The sequence below is a fragment of the Cucurbita maxima genome, unplaced genomic scaffold, assembly GCF_002738345.1.
Source record: "Cucurbita maxima cultivar Rimu unplaced genomic scaffold, Cmax_1.0 Cma_Scf00005, whole genome shotgun sequence".
In the NCBI taxonomy this organism is placed as follows: domain Eukaryota; kingdom Viridiplantae; phylum Streptophyta; class Magnoliopsida; order Cucurbitales; family Cucurbitaceae; genus Cucurbita; species Cucurbita maxima.
Genome location: NW_019272021.1, coordinates 2523718 through 2545050, shown reverse-complemented (window position 1 = coordinate 2545050; position 21333 = coordinate 2523718). Strand labels below are relative to the sequence as shown.

Below are 21333 nucleotides of genomic sequence, written 5' to 3'. Positions count from 1 at the left end.
TTCCCAGTAGATATTGGATTTTCCCTTTCGGGTTTCAGCTCAAGGTTTTAAAACGCATTTGCTTTCCCTCTCCAATCGAGGTGGGATCTCACATTCCACCCCCCTCTCCCTTTCGGAGCCCAGCGTTCTCTCTAGCACTCTTTAGCCAAGTTCAATTGATGTGGAATCTTACAATCCACCACCTTTAGGGGACCAGCGTCTTTGCTGGCACACGGCCTGAAAGTTGGCTCTGATACCATTTGTAAGAGCCCAAGTCCTTCACTTAGTGATATTTTCCTATTTGGGTGCTTATCCTATACACAGGTTTCCACGTCTTTATAAATAATGTTTTGTTCCTCTCTCCAATTGATGTGAGATCAACAGTATATGAATGAACCAAGATCATATCCAAATGAGAGCGATCTTGAAAATAATATGATTAATTTTTTTTTTAAAAACTGAGAGTTACTTCCTTTACTAACATGGTGTACATTTCTCTTCAATGACTTTATAAAAACTCCGAAATTAAATGTGTTACATTTAGATAACTCTAAACTAATTTCTTATTTGATATCTTGTTCAATTAACGTTGTGTGTTTATACGTTGACACAGGGTGATTGAGTTGGTGTCGTGTGGGGAAGGTTGGCATAATAACCACCATGCTTTTGAATACTCTGCTCGACATGGACTTCAATGGTGGGAATTTGACTTCACGGGTTATATTATTACTTCAAGCTCTTGGTTTGGCAACTGATGTGAAATTACCCTCTCAACTTTATATGCAAAAGTTGGCCATCTAAGAGTGTATGAATCAGCATACATAATAGGTATGAATCATGCATATAAATTTCGTCAAATCTTTCTTATGTAGCATAATTTAAATGGAGTGGTGTGTGGAGGTTTGTGCATCATAGATTAATAACATGATAATATCATTCTACGATATGACAGTTACTTTGTATCATAGCTTATAAACATGATATAACTCCACATAACATAGCATAACAAGGCATAGCATAGTATAGTGTATTCATAATGTAAATTTATGCCTACAATTATATTATAATAATCGAGACTAATTTATATGGGCATTTTCTTATAATCCACATTATTCCACATTATTTTTAGAAGCATAATTATTTCCATACAAAGCATCAGTCAAAATATAGGGTTCTTTTAGTTAATCTTTGGCCAATTTTTGCATAAGGGTTTGAGATGGCAATTTGACATGAGTAGCCACTCCAATGGCTTCGAGAAACCTAATGACATACCAACCAGGGTCATATTGCCACCATTCAATGCCCAACCTAGCTGAGTACTCGAAAGCATGGTGGTTATTGTGCCATCCTTCTCCAAATACAAGAAAACTTATCCACCTATGAATTAAAAAATAATAATAATTATGATAAATAGAAAAATATAATTCTATTTTAGCAAATTATTTTAGATGTTCAGACTTAAGTTTTATCTAAATTGGGAATAATAGTAATAAATTTCATGCACATAACTATGTAAAAATGTATTGAAATTTTATAGAAAGAAAGAATAGTAAATAAAATATAAACTACGTTTAAGATTTATTGAAAATAGAAAGTTTAAATTAATGGAGACCATATTTCTTTTAATTTTGCCAAGTGTCTTTAAAATTTATTGAAAATACAAACACTAAATATAGAAATATAGAAATTTGAATGTCCCAATAAATCTCAAAATACACCTATCAAAATAATATTTTAATAAAAAAATCAAATATTTTAATATTATTATTTTTATTCATTGAATTGTAATAGAAATTATTAGATTATTAGAGAGATGAGTTATATAAATAGGTAAGTTGGTAAAATAAATTGGTAATTTTGATACGTATGGTAGTGCATAAATGTGTAGTTAAAGTATTAATCACCATTTCTAAAGTGAATGAATTAATATTCAATTTTTATCATAGTTGAACTAAAAAAATATATATATTATTTTGATGAAACAAAAACGATAGAATAAATTGATTTGGTAATCAATTATTCAACAACTATACATACCAATTGTTTGTAGATAAATCGTTCGTTTTCCATGGTTTCTTTCCCCACATATGACATACTGAATTCACCAAGAATGTTGCATGTAAACCCACTACAATTCTTACACACTGTCGAATAAAAAGAATAATATGTCACATTTTATACCTGATATTTCTAATAATGATCATATCTACCTTATTTATTTTTAAAAATATTTAAAATCATATTCCTCTAAGATTGATAATATCTAGGTTATAAATAAATTTAATTTCTAAAAATGGAGCTAAAAGGAAATAAACAAATGAAAAAAGAGGTTTTTTTCTTACCATTCCCCAAATGAGGAAAGGAGCGCCTCCAATGCTATACAGTATGACCGCAAGTGCAATTGGATGATATATATATGTTTTGTGAAGAAACCTATAGAATGTTTGCTTCTCCAAATCCGTAGCATTTTCCCATTTTCGACGTCTCGGAATCATTTCATTAATGCTTCGATCCCTTTTATGAAGATACCAAGTAAGATGACTATACCAAAATCCTTTAATCGGACTATGTGGATCTTTTAAAGTATCAACATATTGATGATGATATCTATGTGTGCTCACCCAATAGATTGGATCACCCTATCAATAAATATTTAGAACTAATCAACTTGCTTTTAAAATCAATCTCGAATGCATTTAATTTGAGAATAAAGTTTGTCAAACCTGAAAACTATGAACACCACAATACGCAAACAAGTATTCAAGCCATTTTGGAAGTATGAAACTCTTGTGTGTAAGATTCCGATGATATGAAATAGTGAGGCCAAAGAGACCGGTAATATTATATAAGACAAAACACATTGAAATTGCACCCAAATTGACTTGATAGGGTGCGAAAATACAGAAAAAATGCATTAAGAAGAGAATGAAAACAATTTTTTTGTTTATCTTGGGCCATTTTCTCTTCCCAAATGACATTGGAGGCTTCACAATTCTCTTTGGTTCTCTTGATGCATCCATTAAAGTGGGGTTGCTCTAGTTGAGGAGGCTTCACCACCTCCTCTTGCATATGTATTTATAGTGCAACTTTTAAGTCACGGTGTAAAAATTTAAAGCTCTTCCAACTAAATGTATAGCTTATTTACGTGCAATATACCTATTTCAAAATGGACAAATACATAGCTATACGTAATAACAATAATAATTATCATTTATTATACATTTAAACTAATTATTTTCACTCTTTTTAAAAAACAACTATATTATATTGCACTATTAATTTTAGCATAGCTTCAGGGCGTTTGGATTGATGAGTTAGGTTATAAAGTGGGCGCTAATAAGTTGATAAAGTAAAGTTAATAAGTTGGTGTTTGTGACATTTAATTCTAAAGTCGGATTTACAAATTGAGTGTTTGGGGTACTAAGTTGGTGGAGTTCTCAAGTCGGTGTTTAAGAAGTCAGCATCTGGGATATCAAGTTACATTGAGTCTGTCTGAATTTAGGTTCTTCTATTCCATTAGAAGCTCCCAAAATTAGCGAAGGTAAGTTCTTATGGCTTTGCCTTGGACTACTCTTTAAAGATCCTTGAAATTTTGGAGAGCGAGAAGGAAACCAGAAACAAAGAAGGAATTATGATCATATAGGACTCCTTACTAAAGATCCTTGAAATTTTGGGGAGAGAAAAGGAAACAAGAAACAAAAAAGGAATTATTATTCTTAGAAACGAATAAAAATCACTGATCTCCTGCATATGTCGAGTTTGATCTTTGTTGAGTTAACTCAAAATTCATTAATATAGTGGATTTCGATCCTTTAGCTAGAATTTCTACTCGAGTTCTAAATTGTATTGGAGGGAATTAGTCATTAAATGGAGAGCTAACATGTTGGTCGACCAATCTAAGGAGTTGGGTTTGAATATTTTACCCAACTCCACCCAACCTATGGCCCCTTTGTTTTAATGTTTGTTAGTTTCAAATTGTTAATATCATTTATGGCTTATTAAATAGCTATATTCAATCTTATGAGTGTATAAAAAAAAAAAAAAAAATCAAATATTTAATCTTTCTTTTCTAAATTTGTTATTTGAGAAATTAATATTTTACGAGAGGATCACAAGCAATTCGATTTTAATCTTTATTGAGCTATGAACTCTTGTCAGTAAAAATTTATCCTTTGATTTGCATTTGTGAGAATGATTTTTTTTTTTTTTTTAGACATTTCAATTTGTTTACCAATTTTTACCAATAATTATTATTATTATTATTATTATTATTATTATTATTATTATTATTATTATTATTATTATTATTATTATTATTATTATTATATATATTTACAAGGTTGAATGTGTAGTAATTCCTTACACAGAGCACACTCGCGCATATAAACCCACTAGGTGGGCTGTATACATACCCTTGAGTCTAGCTCGTCGAGCTAGCACTCGCCAACGGGTTGTCGGACGCCACAAAGGGAAAGGGCCCACATAAGATCATTGCAAATATAAATGTCGTAAGGTATGCAACCTTACTAATCATAATGGAAAAATATTGTAATGACTAGATTTTCAAGGTTTCGAGAAATCGGACCACAGCAAAAAGATGAAAACAAAAATAAATAGAACAAAAGTAAGGAAAAACATACCATTGAAAATGTAGAAAAATAAAATAAACTTTTTACAATTTAAAATCATACCATACCATGGACGAAAACAAAAATCCAAATCAATAGAATATACCAAATAGGAACTATATTAGTTATTTACAAATGGGAACATGTGCACGATACCAAAAGAATACAGATAACAACCCTAAAAGAAAAAGAATACAAATTAATACTAACGCCCCAGGTCGACACCCCTATGTGATAGTGTAGCTCTCGAACACTTCTTCACCTCGACCGATACCTAAAAAAAAATAAAGGAAAGGGGTGAGTATAAAAACACTCCGTAAACAACCTACATAATAGCATCCTACGTAAGCAACCTACATAATAGGTTTTCATCACATCCTTAAACTAATAAGTTTTCAAAAATTTGAGCCTAACTTAGGTATCCCTTACTATTACCTCACTTCACATCGTGCCTATCACAAACTAAACTATTTTGTAGTTCCTCATTTCCTTTAAGAGTGAGTTTCCTCCACACATAATAAGAGTTCCTCTATCTACTATTTATATAGTTCCTTTTCCATTCTCAGAGGGTGGGTTTGTTTTACACAGAATAATACGTCTTCAATTAGCTATTTATGTAGTCACTCGTCCCCTCTCAAGGCCGGTTATTATACACGCAATAGTTATTCCTCATGTTATCTATTTATATAGTCTCTCGTCCCCTCTCATGGTGGGTTATCGTACATACAATAGTAATTCATCATGTTACCTACTTATGTAGTCCTTCGTTCCCTCTAAAGGTTGATTATCATACATACAGTAGTAGTTCAACATGTTACCTACTTATGTAGTCTTCTGTCTCCTCTCAAGGCGAGTTATACCCTACACACAGTAGTGAGTCTTCAGGTCCCTATATATGTAGTCCCTTGTTCCCTATAAATACGGGTTATATCCTATATCTACTTATGTAGTCTTCGGTCTCCTCTCAAGGCGAGTTATACCCTACACACAGTAGTGAGTCTTCAGGTCCCTATATATGTAGTCCCTTGTTCCCTATAAATACGGGTTATATCCTATATACATAGTGACAACTCAAATAGTTCTATTCATGTCACCATCGATTTTATAAGTTCTCATAGTTCTACTTGAGTGCCATAGAGATTTATTAGGTTTTAGGGCCTCTAGGCCGAATAAGTCACCTCTCACATTTCCAAGCTGCTTGAGATTAGCTCCTTATGGCTAAGCCAAATCTCGGGATGCACCTAGGTCTTTGATTGCCGCTTACGATCGTTGGGTGCTCAACATACTGGAATCATATTGGCCTAAGACTTTACATAACCACTCTAGTTCTAATGCTCTAAACTTATTCTAATTCATGCATGCTTTACTAGGGAGATATTCTATCGTTCACCTAATGTATAGAAAATCATGATCTAAAAGTATATGCACGCTTAATAAGGATGTATTCCTAAGTGAAGTCAATGTAGATAATGTGAACATACATTCAGCATACAATTTCATCGTACAATTTAAACATGCTCAAGAGGGAGTTAACATCCATCTAGCACGAGGAGAGAAAATCACAAATTTTTCATCCTCCATTCTAGGAAAGCATTTAATAAACATGCATTGTCTATTCTCATGCTATGAGAAAGCGGGAAATTTGACTCTAATATAAAAAGGTGGTCCTTTGGCTTACCGAGTCATAACAACTGCTCTATTTCATTCTACTTGAATGGTTCAAAGCCAGTCTGATAATACATTTTCTGTAGCTCCAGCTCGACCTCTCAACCGATCCGGCTCAGGTTTGATATTTTTAGATTCTTTAAAGGTCGACTGAACTGGCTCGCATTTGATATTTTCAAACCCTTTCGAAGATGGTTTATATGGCTTGGGTCTGATACATTTCAAACTCTATTTTTTATTTATTGGGAGGCGTTTTTCACACTTTCAAAAGTGTTTAAGATAAAATTAGATTGCAAGGGTAGCTAAGCTATCATTAAGGGAGCATAGTGACTTTGGCTTAGGCCAACTAAGTGCCCTTACTATTGACTTGGTTGAATGATTTGTTTGTTGTATGAACGATACATGCTTTGTGGCCCTTGAATGTGTCGTGTTTCATGATTGAATGATGTGTACTAAGTTATGTTTATGATATGATATATATGTTATGTCATGTTACAAAAGAAGTTGTGTTATTTTCTACATTGTGATATGATTATGCTACGATGCATGAATCTCCATGTGTCACGCCGTGTAAACTACGTTAATAAGAACGATCTATACCTATGAGACATAAGAAAGTCATGTATGAAATTATGGAAGGTATGACTAGTAACATATATGTATGTCTCATAGAACGATCTAATGCTTTGATTTCTCTTATGAAGATACCATGTAAGATGACTAAACTAAAATCCATTAATTGGACTATGCCGATCTTTTTTAATATCAACGAACTGATGATGATATTTATGCGTGCTCACACAATAGATTGGATCACCCTATTTAAAAAATATTAAAAAAACATAAATCTTGGTGAGAACTTACCAATTTGTTTTTAAATTAGTCTTTGCATCTAACTCAATACTAGTAAAAGTAAAAGAATAATGTGCGATAAAGTTTAACCAAACCTCAAATGCATGAAGTCAATAATAAACAAATAAGTATTCAAGTCATTTGAAAATTTTCGAAAGTTTTATTGAAAGATTTCGATGATACAAAATTGTGACACTGAAGAGACTTGTAATAGTATATAAGATGAAAGTAACCATAAACGCAATTCATCCTAACTTTAAAATAATTGTCTTCACTTTTTTTGAACATATCATGACCATTTCTTCAAGGATGGTACGTTTCGAGTTAGGAAGGTATGATTTTTTGTAACTTTTCGTTCTAAATTCTAAGTTAACGAATTTTATTCAAGATCTTATGTGGTAAATTTCATGATGCTATAGAAGAGTAAAATTCTTAAAGTAAGGTCAAGAATTCAAGAAATATATAACTGAAAAAAGTGAGAAAAAAGAAAAATCAACGTCAATGATTAAAGCTCAAGTAACTTATGAGTAACAATTTAGATTAATTTTGAAAGCATCCTTTACAAAAGTTTCTGAAAATGTTATTCTCGGCTAATCGAAGCTTTCAATTGCTGGAATTGGTCGAAGAATAAAATAAGAACTACATGAATGATTTAAACATAAAATAAGAACTATAGGAATGATTTACGTGTTTAAGAATACCAATTCAAGAAACGTCTACTTTAAATGCGTTTATCTTTCTTCAAAATTAACGAAATTGAATTAAATTAAATTTGGTTGAATTTGTAGAATTGAGACTTTTTAGGTTTAATGGTAAGCTTAATAGAGTTCTATAGAAAAATATATGAAAATCATAAGAAATTAGAAATCTTGATCCTCTGACATTCATATGCAAGCACGTTCATGGAATGAACTCACATTGTAGAACTTGAAAATTTAAAAGAAAAAAGAAGGTGCACACATGAATTAATCACGCATGAGTTGGTGTGTGGTTGTTCATCCGTCTTTGACCATTCACTTTGACTTTTCTTTTCTTTTTTCTACTATTTATATTTTATATTTTTCTTGAGTCATTGGAAATATTTTAAGCAACTTGATCTATTGGCCTCTATTGCCCCAGTGTCTTTTTGTTTAAGGAGTTTCTTACCTTTATCTTATAAGAGTAGTACGTGACTTGAGTATTTTAAGAAATATTTAGTAAGTAATTCTATTATTGGAGTCGGGAAATGACTACACAAGCAATCATGACCTTAAATTCTACTTTCCAGTCAAGACATAAGTTAGATGTGTACTGGTTCTCTACTCATGGACTCTCTAGGCGGGTGTATACGTACCCCTTGGGCCTTCTCTTTAGCTAAGGAATGCTCACAATGTCAGAGCACATAGGGAAAAGAGTCTGCATAATTTCATGACATACATAAATATTATTGAAAGGAATGAACTGTTATCATATAGTGAAAATATTGAGAACCGTTTTAATTTTATTAAGAATTAAAAGAAAACAATAAATATGAGAGAAAGAACTCTACTTTTATAAAAACCTTTGCTTGCAAAACTCCTTGAAGTATTCTAATGTAGAAATTTTCTTCCACATTCCACAATATCTTCCTTTCTATCACTCGAACACAAGATAGAGACTTGTAAGAATCTCTTGAAAGAAAATCACGAGAGGATTGGAGAAAGACAATTTCAAGAGAACGACCGTTCATGAAGGGATCGACGAATGAGAGAATGAGAGTTTCATTCTCAAAGTGTGAGATCTCCTCCCTGTAAAAGAAACATATAGCCGAGATTTGAGGGAGCCTCTTGATAAAAAAAATCATGAATAGATTGGAGAAGGAAGAGATTGTGGCGGCACAATCAGCCAAAGACAACAAAAACGAACATGAAGAGACGGCGAAACTCCAATTCGATCGTTGATGAGGCTTGTATGTGAAACCACAAGGAAGATTGTAACACAGTGGGGTGAGATTTGGGGAAGTTTGTCGGTGAGGATTTTATATATTTGTTGTCCATCAGTGATTGTGCATAGTATAAATTGATCCATCAAAATTTATTATATAATAGCAACTAATTTATAGGGCCATTTTATTTTATTCCACACTTTCAAACATTATTTATTGGACCATAATTATTTCCATACAAAGCATCACTCAAAGAGAGGCTCCTTTTTAGTTAATCATTGGCCAACTTTTGCATATGGGTTTGGGATGGTAATTTGACATGAGTGGCCACTCCAATGGCTTGAAGAAACCTAATAACATACCAACCAGGGTCATATTGCCACCATTCAATCCCCATCCTAGCTGAATACTCAAAAGCATGGTGGTTATTGTGCCAACCTTCTCCAAATATAAGCAAACTCACCACCCTATGGAGGAAAACACAAAATGTATATATATTATGATGAAACAAAAACTCATGTAATAAATTATCTTTCATCCTCTGAGTATTGATATAAAGATTGACATAAGATACATACCAATTATTTCGTGATAAATCGTTTGTTTTCCATGGTTGTTTTCCCCACATATGACATACCGAATTTACAAAGAATGTTGCGTGTTGAATCATTACGGTTCTCACACACTGCTCAAAAAAAAAAGAGGTTAAATTTTTTTTATCACATATTTTCAATAAAACAATATCTACTTGATTTATTTTGTAAAGATTTTAAAATCATCTCTCATAGTTTGTAATTGTATATCCCGTATTTCGTTTATGAATGAAGCTAAATGGAATTAAGCAAATAAAGATAGAGGTATTTTTTCTTTTACCATTCCCCAAATGAAGAAAGGAGTGCCTCCAATGCTATAAAGTATGACCGCAACAGCAATTGGATGAAGCATATATGTTTTGTGAAGAAACCTATAGAATGTTTGCTTCTCCAAATCGGTAGCATTTTCCCATTTTCGATGTCTTGGAATCATTTCATCAACGGTTCGATCCATCTTATGAAGAAACCAAGTAAAATGACTAAACCAAAATCCTTTAATTGGACTATGTGGATCTTTTGGAGTATCAACGTATTGATGATGATATCTATGTGTGCTCACCCAAAAGATTGGATCACCCTATTAAAAAAAAAAAAACTATTAAAAATATTTGAAAGATAATAAATACTTTGATGCAAACTTGTTTTTAAATCAATCTTGAATGTATCTAATTTGTCATTTTTAATAACAAAAGAATAAAATATATCAATTATCAACCTGAAATGCATGAACTCCACAATAAGCAAATAAGTATTCAAGCCATTTGGAAATTTTGAAACTCTTATGTGAAAGATTTCGATGGTACGAAATAGTGATGCCAAAAAGACCTGTGATAATATATAAGATAAAACAAACCGAAATTGCACTCCAATTAATTTGAAAGGGTGCAAAAATACAGAAAAAATGTATAAAAAACAAAACAAAAAGGCGTATTATTTTTGGAAATGACATTGGCTTCACAACTCTATTTTGTTTGTTTGATGCATCCATTAGAGTGGGATTCCTTTAGTTGAGGAGGCTTCACCACCCTTTGCATATGCATTTATAGTGCAACTTTTACGTCACAATGTAATAATAAAAGGCTCTTCCAACCAAATAAATGTATAGCTTATTTAAGTGCAATATACCAACTTCAAAATCGTCCAATATTATCTTTCATTACGAAAAAATAAATAAATGCATACCCATATGGTATTATTATTATTATTATTAAGCATAATAATCCTAATGTATTATACATTATTACCATTATTACTATTATTATCGCTATTACTGACCACAACTTTACTTGAATCAGGGTCTATTATGCGTTTTTGTAAAATTTGGACATTTCAACAAGCATAAATATAAGTTAGGGAGGATATGCTTCGTCTCGATAAGTGGTCACATGAATTTTATGCAAGTAATACTTGTAGGGATCACTAGAATGTGCTAGCATGTGAGCATATTTTATCTTAGGTGATTAGAATATGCACGGTTAGCACTTAAATGGAAAAATCAAAATAAGAATACGATGCATGTTATGAAAAATAACGAAAATATCCCTAGTTCGGAATTAAGAGATGCATGTTGTTTTTCATGCTTTCCGTCCAGCTAGGAAGGAAATATGCTTGTTAGAACTCAAGTAAGATAATTTGGTTGAGTAAGTTAGGTATGTTATGAATAATTATGAATATGCCCCTAAATCAAGATTTTGAGACTTGTCTATATGTTTTTTGTTCCGATAGAGTGGACATAGGGATGTGCTTGAAAACTGTGCTGCCATAGAGGGTGTCGACCCAGAACATCAGTTCTATTTGTAGTTTGTGGGTTGTTATTGAAATTCATTTGTACCCTACTCTCGTTCCCTTTGTAAATAACTTGAAACAACACCTATTTTATAATGTTTCGCCGGAATGTGCTTGCTTTAGTTGAGAAGGCTTCACCATTTCGCGCAACTTTTAGGTCATAATGTAATAATTTAAGGCTCTTCTAACTAAATGTATAGGTTATTTAAGTGCAATATACCTGCTACAAAATCGTCAAATATGATTAAATACATATCTGTCTATAACAAAAATAGTAATATTATTAATAACAATAATAATAATAATTGGAGTTTTGAGACTCGCTCTCAACTGTAACCTGATGTAATAATCGAAGACTAATTGGAAGTGAATTATATAAACAATATAATTTGTATCATAAAATATTAGATATTAATTTACATCAATAACTTAATTGAATTCCTCCTCATGAAAATTATACTGTAACTCACCTATTATGTTTTTTATTGGTTGCTCGAGGAGGAGGAGGAGGAAGAAAAAAAAAAAAAAAAAAAAAAAAAAAAAAAAAAAAAAAAAAAAAAAAAAAAAGATCAAAATGTGAATGTTAACGAAATTAGATGGATATTCTAATAGTTAACACCTCAACGATACTTGGGAACAATTTGAGGGACGGAATTCAAGCGTACTAGAGTTTAGGGAAAACGTTTGCTAAAGTCATAAATGTAAGTGGTCTTACTATTGGCTCAGTTGACAACACGTGCTCAGTGCCCCTTGCACATGTCATTTATGCTAATATAATATGATATAATGTTGATGTGAGCTAGTATGATGTGATGTTATATTATGATGTTATTATATGATAATATGATGATATGATGATATGATGATGATGATGATGCACGATAACATGATAATATTTCATATTAAGATAATGTGCATCTGCGAAATGCCATGATGTATTATGATGAAGAGTTTTCTAAGACACAATCTAAATGATGTTAATGATGATGAATGTATGAAGGTCAATGCATGCATGTTACTAGAGTAATATGTGAATGATGTATAGGGTTGTGTCATAAGAATGATTTAACATGAAAACTATAGGGACCTCATGCATATTGTGTGTTCATTTACATTAGCTTACTTCCTCATTTATGATGATGAGTACGAACATGTATGCTATGATGATAATCGTCATCATCATGTCTTACATGATATTCGAGAGTTTGTTGACTTCAGGACGTTCGGCTACGGAGAATTAGCCCAACTATGATGGGCCTGTGGGGTGTTAACCGTCTAGAGACTCATGCTCACACAAGTGGGTCGTGTGTAGGGAAGTACTAGACATCCAATTTTGTCCAGACTGAAGGTCAACTCTATCATAAATGGGTTTAACGATAGGTTCTCAATGATGGGTTGCATGTGTTTGCATTCCCTGGGTCGTCATGTGCTACTTCTATTTTTTTTCAGGTAAAGGCAAGGCACGCCTATACAGTTGACGACGACATCACAAGTAAAGACTATGATACATGTATATGATAGTCGTATTTCAATTCTTAGACCTTAGATTAGTATAGGGCATTTTTAATTTTAATATTTACTTTGTTTTTATATAATATTTCGTTTATGTTGCTCTAAAGATCTTTTTAAAACATGTAGGTCCATAATATTGTTTTACGAAGATGTTTTAAACGTTATTTTTGTATAACAGATGATTTTATGATTATAGTAACAATTTTAAATGGATAGAAATTTAGGGTCGTTAAATTTGAAACCAGTTTTTAGAAACATAACTCAAAAGAGAGGTTCCTTTTAGTTAATCTTTGGCCAACTTCTGCATAAGGCTTTGAGATGGAAATGTGACATAAGTGGCCACGCCAGTGGCTTGAAGAAACCTAATAACGTACCAACCAGGGTCATAGGGTCATACTGCCACCATTCAATGCCCAACCTTGCTTGAGTACTTAAAAGCATGATGGTTATTGTGCCAACCTTCTCCAAATACAAGAAAACTCCACCTGTGAATGAAAAAAAATAATATATATATATATATAAATAGAAAAAATTTAGAAATTTAAATGAATAGAGACCGTTTTTTTTTTAATTTCGAGAAGGTAAAAAAAATAAATTCACATAAAAAGTTAAGTTATGTAAAGTCATGTAAATAGGTAAATTGGTAAAATAAATTAGTAATTTTGATAGGGAGTATAGTTTTGTAGATAAAATATTAATCACCATTTTTAATAGTCAATGGTTCAATTTTCGATTCTTGTCGTAGTTGAACTCAAAAAAGAAATGTTATAATGATTAACAAAAAAATCATATATGAATTGGTAAACACTAATAATGATACTTGCCAATTGTTTCTCGATAAATCATTTGTTTACCATTGTTGCTTTCCCCACATATAACATATTGAATTCATCGTAAATGTTCCATGTAAATGTATTACGATTTTCACGCACTACTAAACAAAACTAATAATTTGTCACGTTTTTTAGTCATCTAATGATAACTGCATCTTAAAAAACATCTCATCTTTATAATATGTAAATAAGGAAGCTAGACGATGGAGGTAAGTTTTTTTCCCATTCCCCAAATGAAGGAAAGCCTCCAATGCCATAGAGTATGAGTGCAAGAGCAATTGGATGAAGAAAATATGTTTGGTGAATAAACCTATAGAAAGTTTGCTTCTCCAAATCACAAGCATGATCCAATTTTCGATGCCTTCCAAGCATTTCACTTAAGCTTCCATCGCTATTGTGAATAAGACAAATAAATATTTGGCTTGACCAAAATTCTTTTATCTGACTATGTGGATCTGTTTTATGCTTTAGAATTACAACTTGTAATAGTAAAAGAATTAACTGTGTCAAATGTCAAACTTGAAATGCATGAACTCCACAATAAGCAAACGAGTATTAAAGTCATTTGGGAATTTTGAACTTTGTGAAAGATTTCGATGATACGAAATAGTGATACCAAAGAGACCTGTGATAAAAGTGCACTCCAATTGATTTGAAATGGCACAAAAATGGAAAGAAAATGCAAAAAGAAAAACGCTAACGCCACATTTTTGTCAATATTGGCCCATTTTTTCTTCCCAAATGACATTGAAGGCTTCATAATTCTCTTTGGCTCGCAGTTGATGCATCCATTAGAGTGGGATTGCATCAGGTGAGGAGGCTTCACCACCCCTTGCATATGCATTTATAGTGCAATTTTTAAGTCCCAATGTAAAAATTTAAGGCTCTTCTAACTAAATGTTTAGCTTGTTTAAGTGCAATATAAGCTTGAATAGGAGAAGATGCATACATAAATGTATAGTTATAGCAGTAGTAACAATAATACTTATAATAACACTAATAATGATAATTTATTACGTTTAAAATAATTATTTTCACTTATTTTTAAAACAATTATAGAATAATGTATTATTGAGTAAGTAATGATGTGAAATCCACGTTGGTTAGAGAGGAGAACAAAACACCCTTTTATAAGGGTAAAAGGGTGTGGAAACCTCTCCCTAGCATACCGTTTTAAAAACCTTAAGAGAAACTTTAAAGAAAACAATATCTACTAGCGGTGAGCTTGAACCGTTACATGTCCCCTTCCCAAATTGGAGTTTCTACTATTGCTTCATTTATTTACAAACTCTACTATTGCTCCATTTATTTACAATGTGATCGTAATATTTTAAGACTAATTGAAAATGTATTATATAAGCAATATAATTTGTTTTAGACAAAAAAAAAAAAAAAAAAAAAAAAAAAAAAAAAAAAAAAAAAAAAAAAAAAAAAAAAAAAAAAAAATAATAGATATTTACATTATAATTGTACTTAACTAATTTTCCATTATAATTAAATTATACAAATTATAATTAAACAAATAATTTATATTTGATGTATAATGTAACGACTTAACTTTCTATTGATTGGACCATTTGAAAGATGTGTACCTCTTTAAAAGGCATTTGGTAGACATCCGTTCACATGCTCGCTAGTCTCCATACATTGGTAATTTTCTTGATACAAAACATATTAAGTCATACTTATGAACGAAAAACTTAAAGCTCAATCGTAATTCGGGCATAAAGACATGGACCATGAAATTAGATGTTAGTGATCCGTTCTAAAAAATTATGGATGTGATAGACTAAAATTGTAATGTAACGACTTTAGATTTCTACTTACTTAGAGTCGCTACTGTCATCGTGACGTAAACATTTTTGTACGGAAATAAGCGTTTAAACATCATCATAAATCATAAACTTTATCTTAAAACAATGTCATGGACTTACGTATTCGAAAACGTCTTTAAAACAACACAACGAAACACTAGAAGAAATAAATAAGCATTAAAATTAAAAATACCTTATTCTAATGTAACTCTAAGAAAATAAATGCAACTATCCTATGCATGTGTTATTGTCTCGAATTTCGATGTTGTCGTCTGCCTTGTAGGAGTTGGAGGAGTGTATAGCCTTTACTTGAAATAAAAGTATAATATGGCTTGAGTGTTTTAAGAAAAATCGGTAGGTGACCTCACTATTGTGGTTAGGTGCAAACACATGCAATCATGAGTGAGACCTATCATATCAGACTATATTCCTTAGGCGGCTATCCTAAACAGGTTAATTGGATGTGTATTACTGTTCTACACACGGTGCTCACATGTGCGAATATGGATCTATCAGTCAGTTCGAACACCTCCTGAGCCCTTTTCTTGTCAGGCAAACATTCTTTGGTGGTTGTTGATGTCGGACACCCATTTAGGAATAGCGATCATCGCAACATTATAATAAATATAATAATCATTTTCCTGCCTCGTAGTGTCGCGTCCGTAACATCGTAAATGAAGAAGGGGTATCCCTCGATGCATGAACACACAATGATGCATGAAGTCCCAACATTTTTTCCTTTATTATCATGTACAACAACCTCTCTAGCGTTTTTATTTTATATCATATCATTTTATCATAACTTTACATACCTAAATCGGGGTTGTGCGTCATGCCGAAACATCTTATTGCATGTCATTCATATCATACATCTTATCAAGTCATAAATGTCATATTATAAGCATATCGTGTCTCCCAGCATATCATGTCATACCATGCACATATCATATCATAAAGTATATCATAATATGCGTCGCATCGCCAAACGTATCATATCATAACATATATCATATCATTTCATTCACGTATCATGTCTCAAACATATCGTTAAACGCATCATATCATAACATATATCAAATTATTCACATATCATATCATAAGATATATCATATCATTCAAATATCATATAATAACATTTACATAACATATCATAGTCATATCATTTCATAACCACTTCACACATATCAAGCTTATGGCACGTGTCATCATTCAACATTAATTTTTAACTATGTCGATAGTAAGGTCATTTATTTGGTTGGCCTTAGCCAACGTTCTATCCTATTTTCAAGATTGGCTTGACTTTTCCCTCGAAGTTTATAACGATCTACATGGAGGTATTCCACCATATTAAGAACTTTAGTCCAATTCTCGAAGAAAAGTACAGAATTGAAGGGAAAAACTAACAATTATGCAAACATTAGCCAATGTAGTTAAGATAGTTACATTTTCTATATAAGTTGTAGCTCTAAGGCTAACATCAGGGTGTTTTTATTACTTTGAAATTATTGTCATTTTATCGATATATTTGCTTTATTTAAAATGAATTTTGCAAACATTTAAGTTTATGGCACGTTTACCTGTGAATGTTTCTAAACGAATTTCTGCCCATATTACAAAAAAAATAAAAATAAATTAAAAAAAATAAAACTATACGAACACAAAATAGATCCAACAAGGTCCAACGCCATAATGTAAATTGATGCATAAAGTTTTATTACAATGGTAGCAAGAAATTTATATTGGTATTTCTTTTATTCCACACTCTAAAACATTCCACATAAAACATCACTCAAAGAGAGACTCCTTTAATTAATCATTGGCCAACTTTTGCATATGGGTTTGAGATGGCAATTTGACACGAGTAGCCACTCCAATAGCTTCAAGAAACACAATAATATACCAACCAGGGTCAAATTGCCACCATTCAATGCCCAACCTAGCTGAATATTCAAAAGCATGGTGATTGTTGTGCCAACCTTCTCCAAATGAAAGCAAACTCATCCACCTATGAAAAAAAAAAAAAACACCATTTTTTAAGCAAATAGCAAGATATAATTCTATGAATACAAACGTCCATTACTTAATAAAAATAAATTTATTTGATAATCATTTACTTAACAATGATACATACCAATTATTTCTCGATAAATCTTTTGTTTTCCATGGTTGCTTTCCCAACATATGGCATATTGAATTTACCATGAACGTTGAATGAAAAAGCATTACGGTTCTCACACACTATCTAACACAAAAAAAAAATAATAATAATAATAATAATGTGTCATTCATTTTTTTTGTTTTTAGTAATAACTATATCAATACTTTAATTTATTTTGTTATGATAGATTTGTAACCAGAGGTAAATATTTTTACCGTTCCCCAAATGAAGTAAGGAATGCCTCCGATGCCATAAAGTATGACTGCAAGGGCAATTGAATGAAGAAAATATGTTTTGCGAATAAACTTGTAAAAAGTTTGGTTCTCCAAATCCTTAGCATTATCCAACTTTTCATGCCTTGCAACCATTTCACTTGCACTTTCATCCCACTTATGGAGAAACCAAATGAGATGACTAAACCAAAATCCATTAATCGGACTATGTGGGTCTTGTTCAGTGTCAACAAATTGATGATGATATCTATGTGTGCTCACCCAATAGATCGGATCACCCTAAATTTAAAAAGAATTAAAAATGTCGTATTATCAACCAGCTTATAAAATCTATCTTCAATACATCGAATTTGACACTTCTAATAATAAAAGAATAAAGGGTATCATGTAAAACCTGAAGTGCATGAACTCCACAATAAGCAAACGAGTATTCAAGCCATTTGGGAACTTTGAAACTTTTATGAGAAAGATTTCGATGATACGAAATAGTGATGCCAAACAGACCTGTAATGATAAATAAACAAAAACAAATTGAAACTGCACCCAAGTTGGTTTGAAATGGTGCAAAAATACAAAGAAAATGCAAGAAGAAAAAAGAAAAAGCCAATTTTTTGTCTATCTTTTTCCATTTTCTCTTCCTAAGGGACATTGGAGGCTTAACAATTCTCTTTGGTTCTATTGATGCATCCATTAGAGAGGGATTGGGATTGCTTTAGTTGAGGAGGCTTCACCACCCCTTGCATATGCATTTATAGTGCATCTTGTAAGTCACAATGTAATAATATAAGGCTTTTCCAACCAAATAAATGTATAGCTTATTTAAGTGCCATATACCTGCTACAAGTTAGTCAAATATGATATTGATTATCAAATATAATAGTAGTATTAATTATTATTAATAACAATAATAATCATAATGAATTATTCGTTTAAAATAATTGTTTTCACTTCTTTTAAAAACAATTATATATATATCATATTGACTTTAACATGCCTTAGTTTTGATGTAAATATCACATGTCAAATATGACTGGTCCTAAAGTTTCCACGCTTGAAAAGTCTCTTTTTTTATTGTTATGTGATGTAATATTTTAAGATGAGTTGAAAATATTTATAAACAATATAATTTGTAACTCAATTGTAGAAATTCTAAAATTAAACCTGATTTTCTTTAACAAATTTAGGTTGGGTAACCACATGAACAGTTTCTTAGGATGACCTTGTTGCAACGGATGCAGGAAAATGCACAGAGCCATTGATGCATGATCTAAGTTTCAAATCCTAATCTAAATCTTGACAATTCATTCCTAGATATTAATAGAGGACTCTCTAATATCTCTATATTGTACAATAATTATAGTTGTGAGTTGAGCGGCTTAAGTCTACCAGCTATTGCAATACTCATGTATTCCGTTAACGTTAGAGGTTAATAGGTAACCCTTTAATCAGAATTCTCAAACGACCTTTTTTATTAAGTCTTTCGACAATCTAACACGCTCTCAATCACATATCCCACACAGAATTTACGATATGGGAAGTAGAACGAAACACCCTTTTATAAACGTGTGAAAACCTTTCCCTAGCCGATGTATTTTAAAGCCTTGAGGGAAAGCCCAAAAATGACTATATCAGCTAGCAGTGGGTCTGGACCGTTACAAAATTTCTTTAATAATCTAATGAGCTCAAGAAAATATCCTAAATAGTTGTGAAAAAAATACCAAGTTCACTTTCCTTTTTAATTCATGATACTCCTTATCAAACCATAAAATCTGACCAAAACTTAGTAAGATCAAAACTAGCTCAAAGTTCAAGAAAATGAGTTAAAAGTTTGCAAATTTTTGAGTTTTTTTTCGTTTATCGTGTTTAAAGGAAAAGAAAAGAATTGAGACCAAGTTCAATCAAACACTTATTTTATTCTATTTACCTTGTAAAAGAGTGTTTGAAGGTTCAAGTTCATATTCTTTCTTTCATATCTCCTCACGTATTTTCTTTGGGTTTTCTTTATTGAACTTCGTGACAGCATTCAAGTAATTCTGCAACAACAACAATCTAAGGTTAAAGTAGTGGACTCGGTCGAAGATCGAGGGATAGATTGAGTACTAACGGGAGGTGCGACAATTATTTGAGGTGGACAAAAAAAATTAGAACAGCCACGATTCAAAGTGTTTGAGGCTTATAAATGTCAAAGTTAAAGTAAAACAACTCCGTAAAGAAAACAGTGTTGTTGTGAATGTCATAGAAACAAAGCTAAGTAGTTGCATTTTTTATTTTAGTTGTAACTCTTAGGTTAGAGTTTTAAGTTTAATGTTTTTTTGTTTTGTCGTTTTTTTTTTTTAATAGATGTTTACTTTTCTATTAATTAATTATGCAAATGTCTAAATCCATTGTTGGGAAATGTTTTAAATGATATATATATATAATAAATAAATAAATAAAAAGCATACAGTGGCATTTATATTTTAATAGAAAAAAATAAGGTGATTACAGTGGCTGTTGAAGGAAAATTTTATAACTACAAACTATCGTAACTATTGAAATCATGGTGTTAGAAATGAACATGAGACCAATTGATTTGGGCATAGAGTGAGCTTCCAATAATTTGGTTAATTATGGTTATTAAGTATAAATGTTACAACTTTTAGAATGTCTTTAATAGTTTCATTTTGAAGCTATATAAAGATATATGTTGTATTTGTAAGCAGACTTGGAAAATATAGTAAAAGAAACATTTGTACTTTTCTTTAGTCAATGGCTAAGTTTCTTTGCAATTCTATGTAGTTTAGGTTGTATGTAGAATCATTCAAGCTCGACATGATCAATCTTGCTTGTGGAGTGATTCGAATCTCTAACAAGTGTTCTTGCGTTGATTTTTTATCAACAAGAATCATTTAAGCTAGACATGATCAATCTTGCTTGTGAAGTGATTTGAATCTCAAACAATGTTCTTGCCATGAGATATTCGATCAACAAGATAATCCGAATCTTACTCCCCTTGTAGTGATTTTCTACATCAAAAGTGCATTTTTTTTTTTTTTTTTTTTTTTGTAGCTTATTCATAAAAACTTTAAAGTTAAACATGATTTTCTTAAAGCAATTTATTTTAGATGACCTCCAAAAAAAAATTTCTTAAAATGATCATGTTGCAAGCAGAGAAATGTTTGGGATGATTAAGCGAATCTGAATTTTAAATCATGATATGTCTTAGAATGGGTTGTTACATTTAACAATCATTGTGAATTATGGTCTCTAGCTATATGAAGTACAACATGACAATTAATCTAACTCTGGTGCATATACAAACACGGCCAATCTAGACAATTCATTTCAAAGCATTAGTCGACGACTCTCTATTATCTCCATGTAGTACAATAACCATAA

General features: G+C 31.5%; 3 protein-coding genes and 1 pseudogene across 3 annotated transcripts; all 4 read right to left on the bottom strand.

Moving 5' to 3' along the window:
• Positions 1–1013: 1013 nt before the first annotated feature.
• Positions 1014–3037, bottom strand: LOC111479848 (palmitoyl-monogalactosyldiacylglycerol delta-7 desaturase, chloroplastic-like). The gene is made up of 4 exons (XM_023124699.1): positions 2703–3037; positions 2322–2618; positions 2017–2123; positions 1014–1356 (listed from the first exon to the last, which is right to left on the bottom strand). Exons 1-4 carry the CDS (start codon positions 2997–2999, stop codon positions 1161–1163), a joined length of 897 nt encoding a protein of 298 aa, XP_022980467.1. The 5' UTR covers positions 3000–3037; the 3' UTR covers positions 1014–1160.
• A 6108-nt stretch (positions 3038–9145) lies between these two features.
• Positions 9146–10623, bottom strand: LOC111479850 (palmitoyl-monogalactosyldiacylglycerol delta-7 desaturase, chloroplastic-like). Its single transcript, XM_023124701.1, has 4 exons — positions 10336–10623; positions 9901–10197; positions 9606–9712; positions 9146–9494 (listed from the first exon to the last, which is right to left on the bottom strand). Exons 1-4 carry the CDS (start codon positions 10606–10608, stop codon positions 9299–9301), a joined length of 873 nt encoding a protein of 290 aa, XP_022980469.1. The 5' UTR covers positions 10609–10623; the 3' UTR covers positions 9146–9298.
• A 3122-nt stretch (positions 10624–13745) lies between these two features.
• On the bottom strand, positions 13746–14560 carry LOC111479852 (annotated as a pseudogene).
• A 2691-nt stretch (positions 14561–17251) lies between these two features.
• LOC111479849 (palmitoyl-monogalactosyldiacylglycerol delta-7 desaturase, chloroplastic-like) lies at positions 17252–18652 on the bottom strand. Its single transcript, XM_023124700.1, has 4 exons — positions 18350–18652; positions 17938–18234; positions 17696–17802; positions 17252–17569 (listed from the first exon to the last, which is right to left on the bottom strand). Exons 1-4 carry the CDS (start codon positions 18644–18646, stop codon positions 17374–17376), a joined length of 897 nt encoding a protein of 298 aa, XP_022980468.1. The 5' UTR covers positions 18647–18652; the 3' UTR covers positions 17252–17373.
• Between the last annotated feature and the right edge of the window lie 2681 nt (positions 18653–21333).

Excerpts from the sequence above, each read along its gene's own strand:
- LOC111479848 (XM_023124699.1), bottom strand. The coding sequence starts at position 2,999 with ATGGATGCATCAAGAGAACCAAAGAGAATTGTGAAGCCTCCAATGTCA. Across the intron at positions 2,619-2,702 it reads GTGGTGTTCATAGTTTTCAG|GGTGATCCAATCTATTGGGT; the intron begins GTTTGACAAACT and ends ATTTATTGATAG. Across the intron at positions 1,357-2,016 it reads GATTTATCTACAAACAATTG|GTGGATAAGTTTTCTTGTAT; the intron begins GTATGTATAGTT and ends TTTAATTCATAG.
- LOC111479850 (XM_023124701.1), bottom strand. The coding sequence starts at position 10,608 with ATGGATGCATCAAACAAACAAAATAGAGTTGTGAAGCCAATGTCATTT. Across the intron at positions 10,198-10,335 it reads GTGGAGTTCATGCATTTCAG|GGTGATCCAATCTTTTGGGT; the intron begins GTTGATAATTGA and ends TTTTTTTAATAG. Across the intron at positions 9,495-9,605 it reads GATTTATCACGAAATAATTG|GGTGGTGAGTTTGCTTATAT; the intron begins GTATGTATCTTA and ends TTTCCTCCATAG.
- LOC111479849 (XM_023124700.1), bottom strand. The coding sequence starts at position 18,646 with ATGGATGCATCAATAGAACCAAAGAGAATTGTTAAGCCTCCAATGTCC. Across the intron at positions 18,235-18,349 it reads GTGGAGTTCATGCACTTCAG|GGTGATCCGATCTATTGGGT; the intron begins GTTTTACATGAT and ends TTTTAAATTTAG. Across the intron at positions 17,803-17,937 it reads CTTACTTCATTTGGGGAACG|TGTGTGAGAACCGTAATGCT; the intron begins GTAAAAATATTT and ends TGTGTTAGATAG.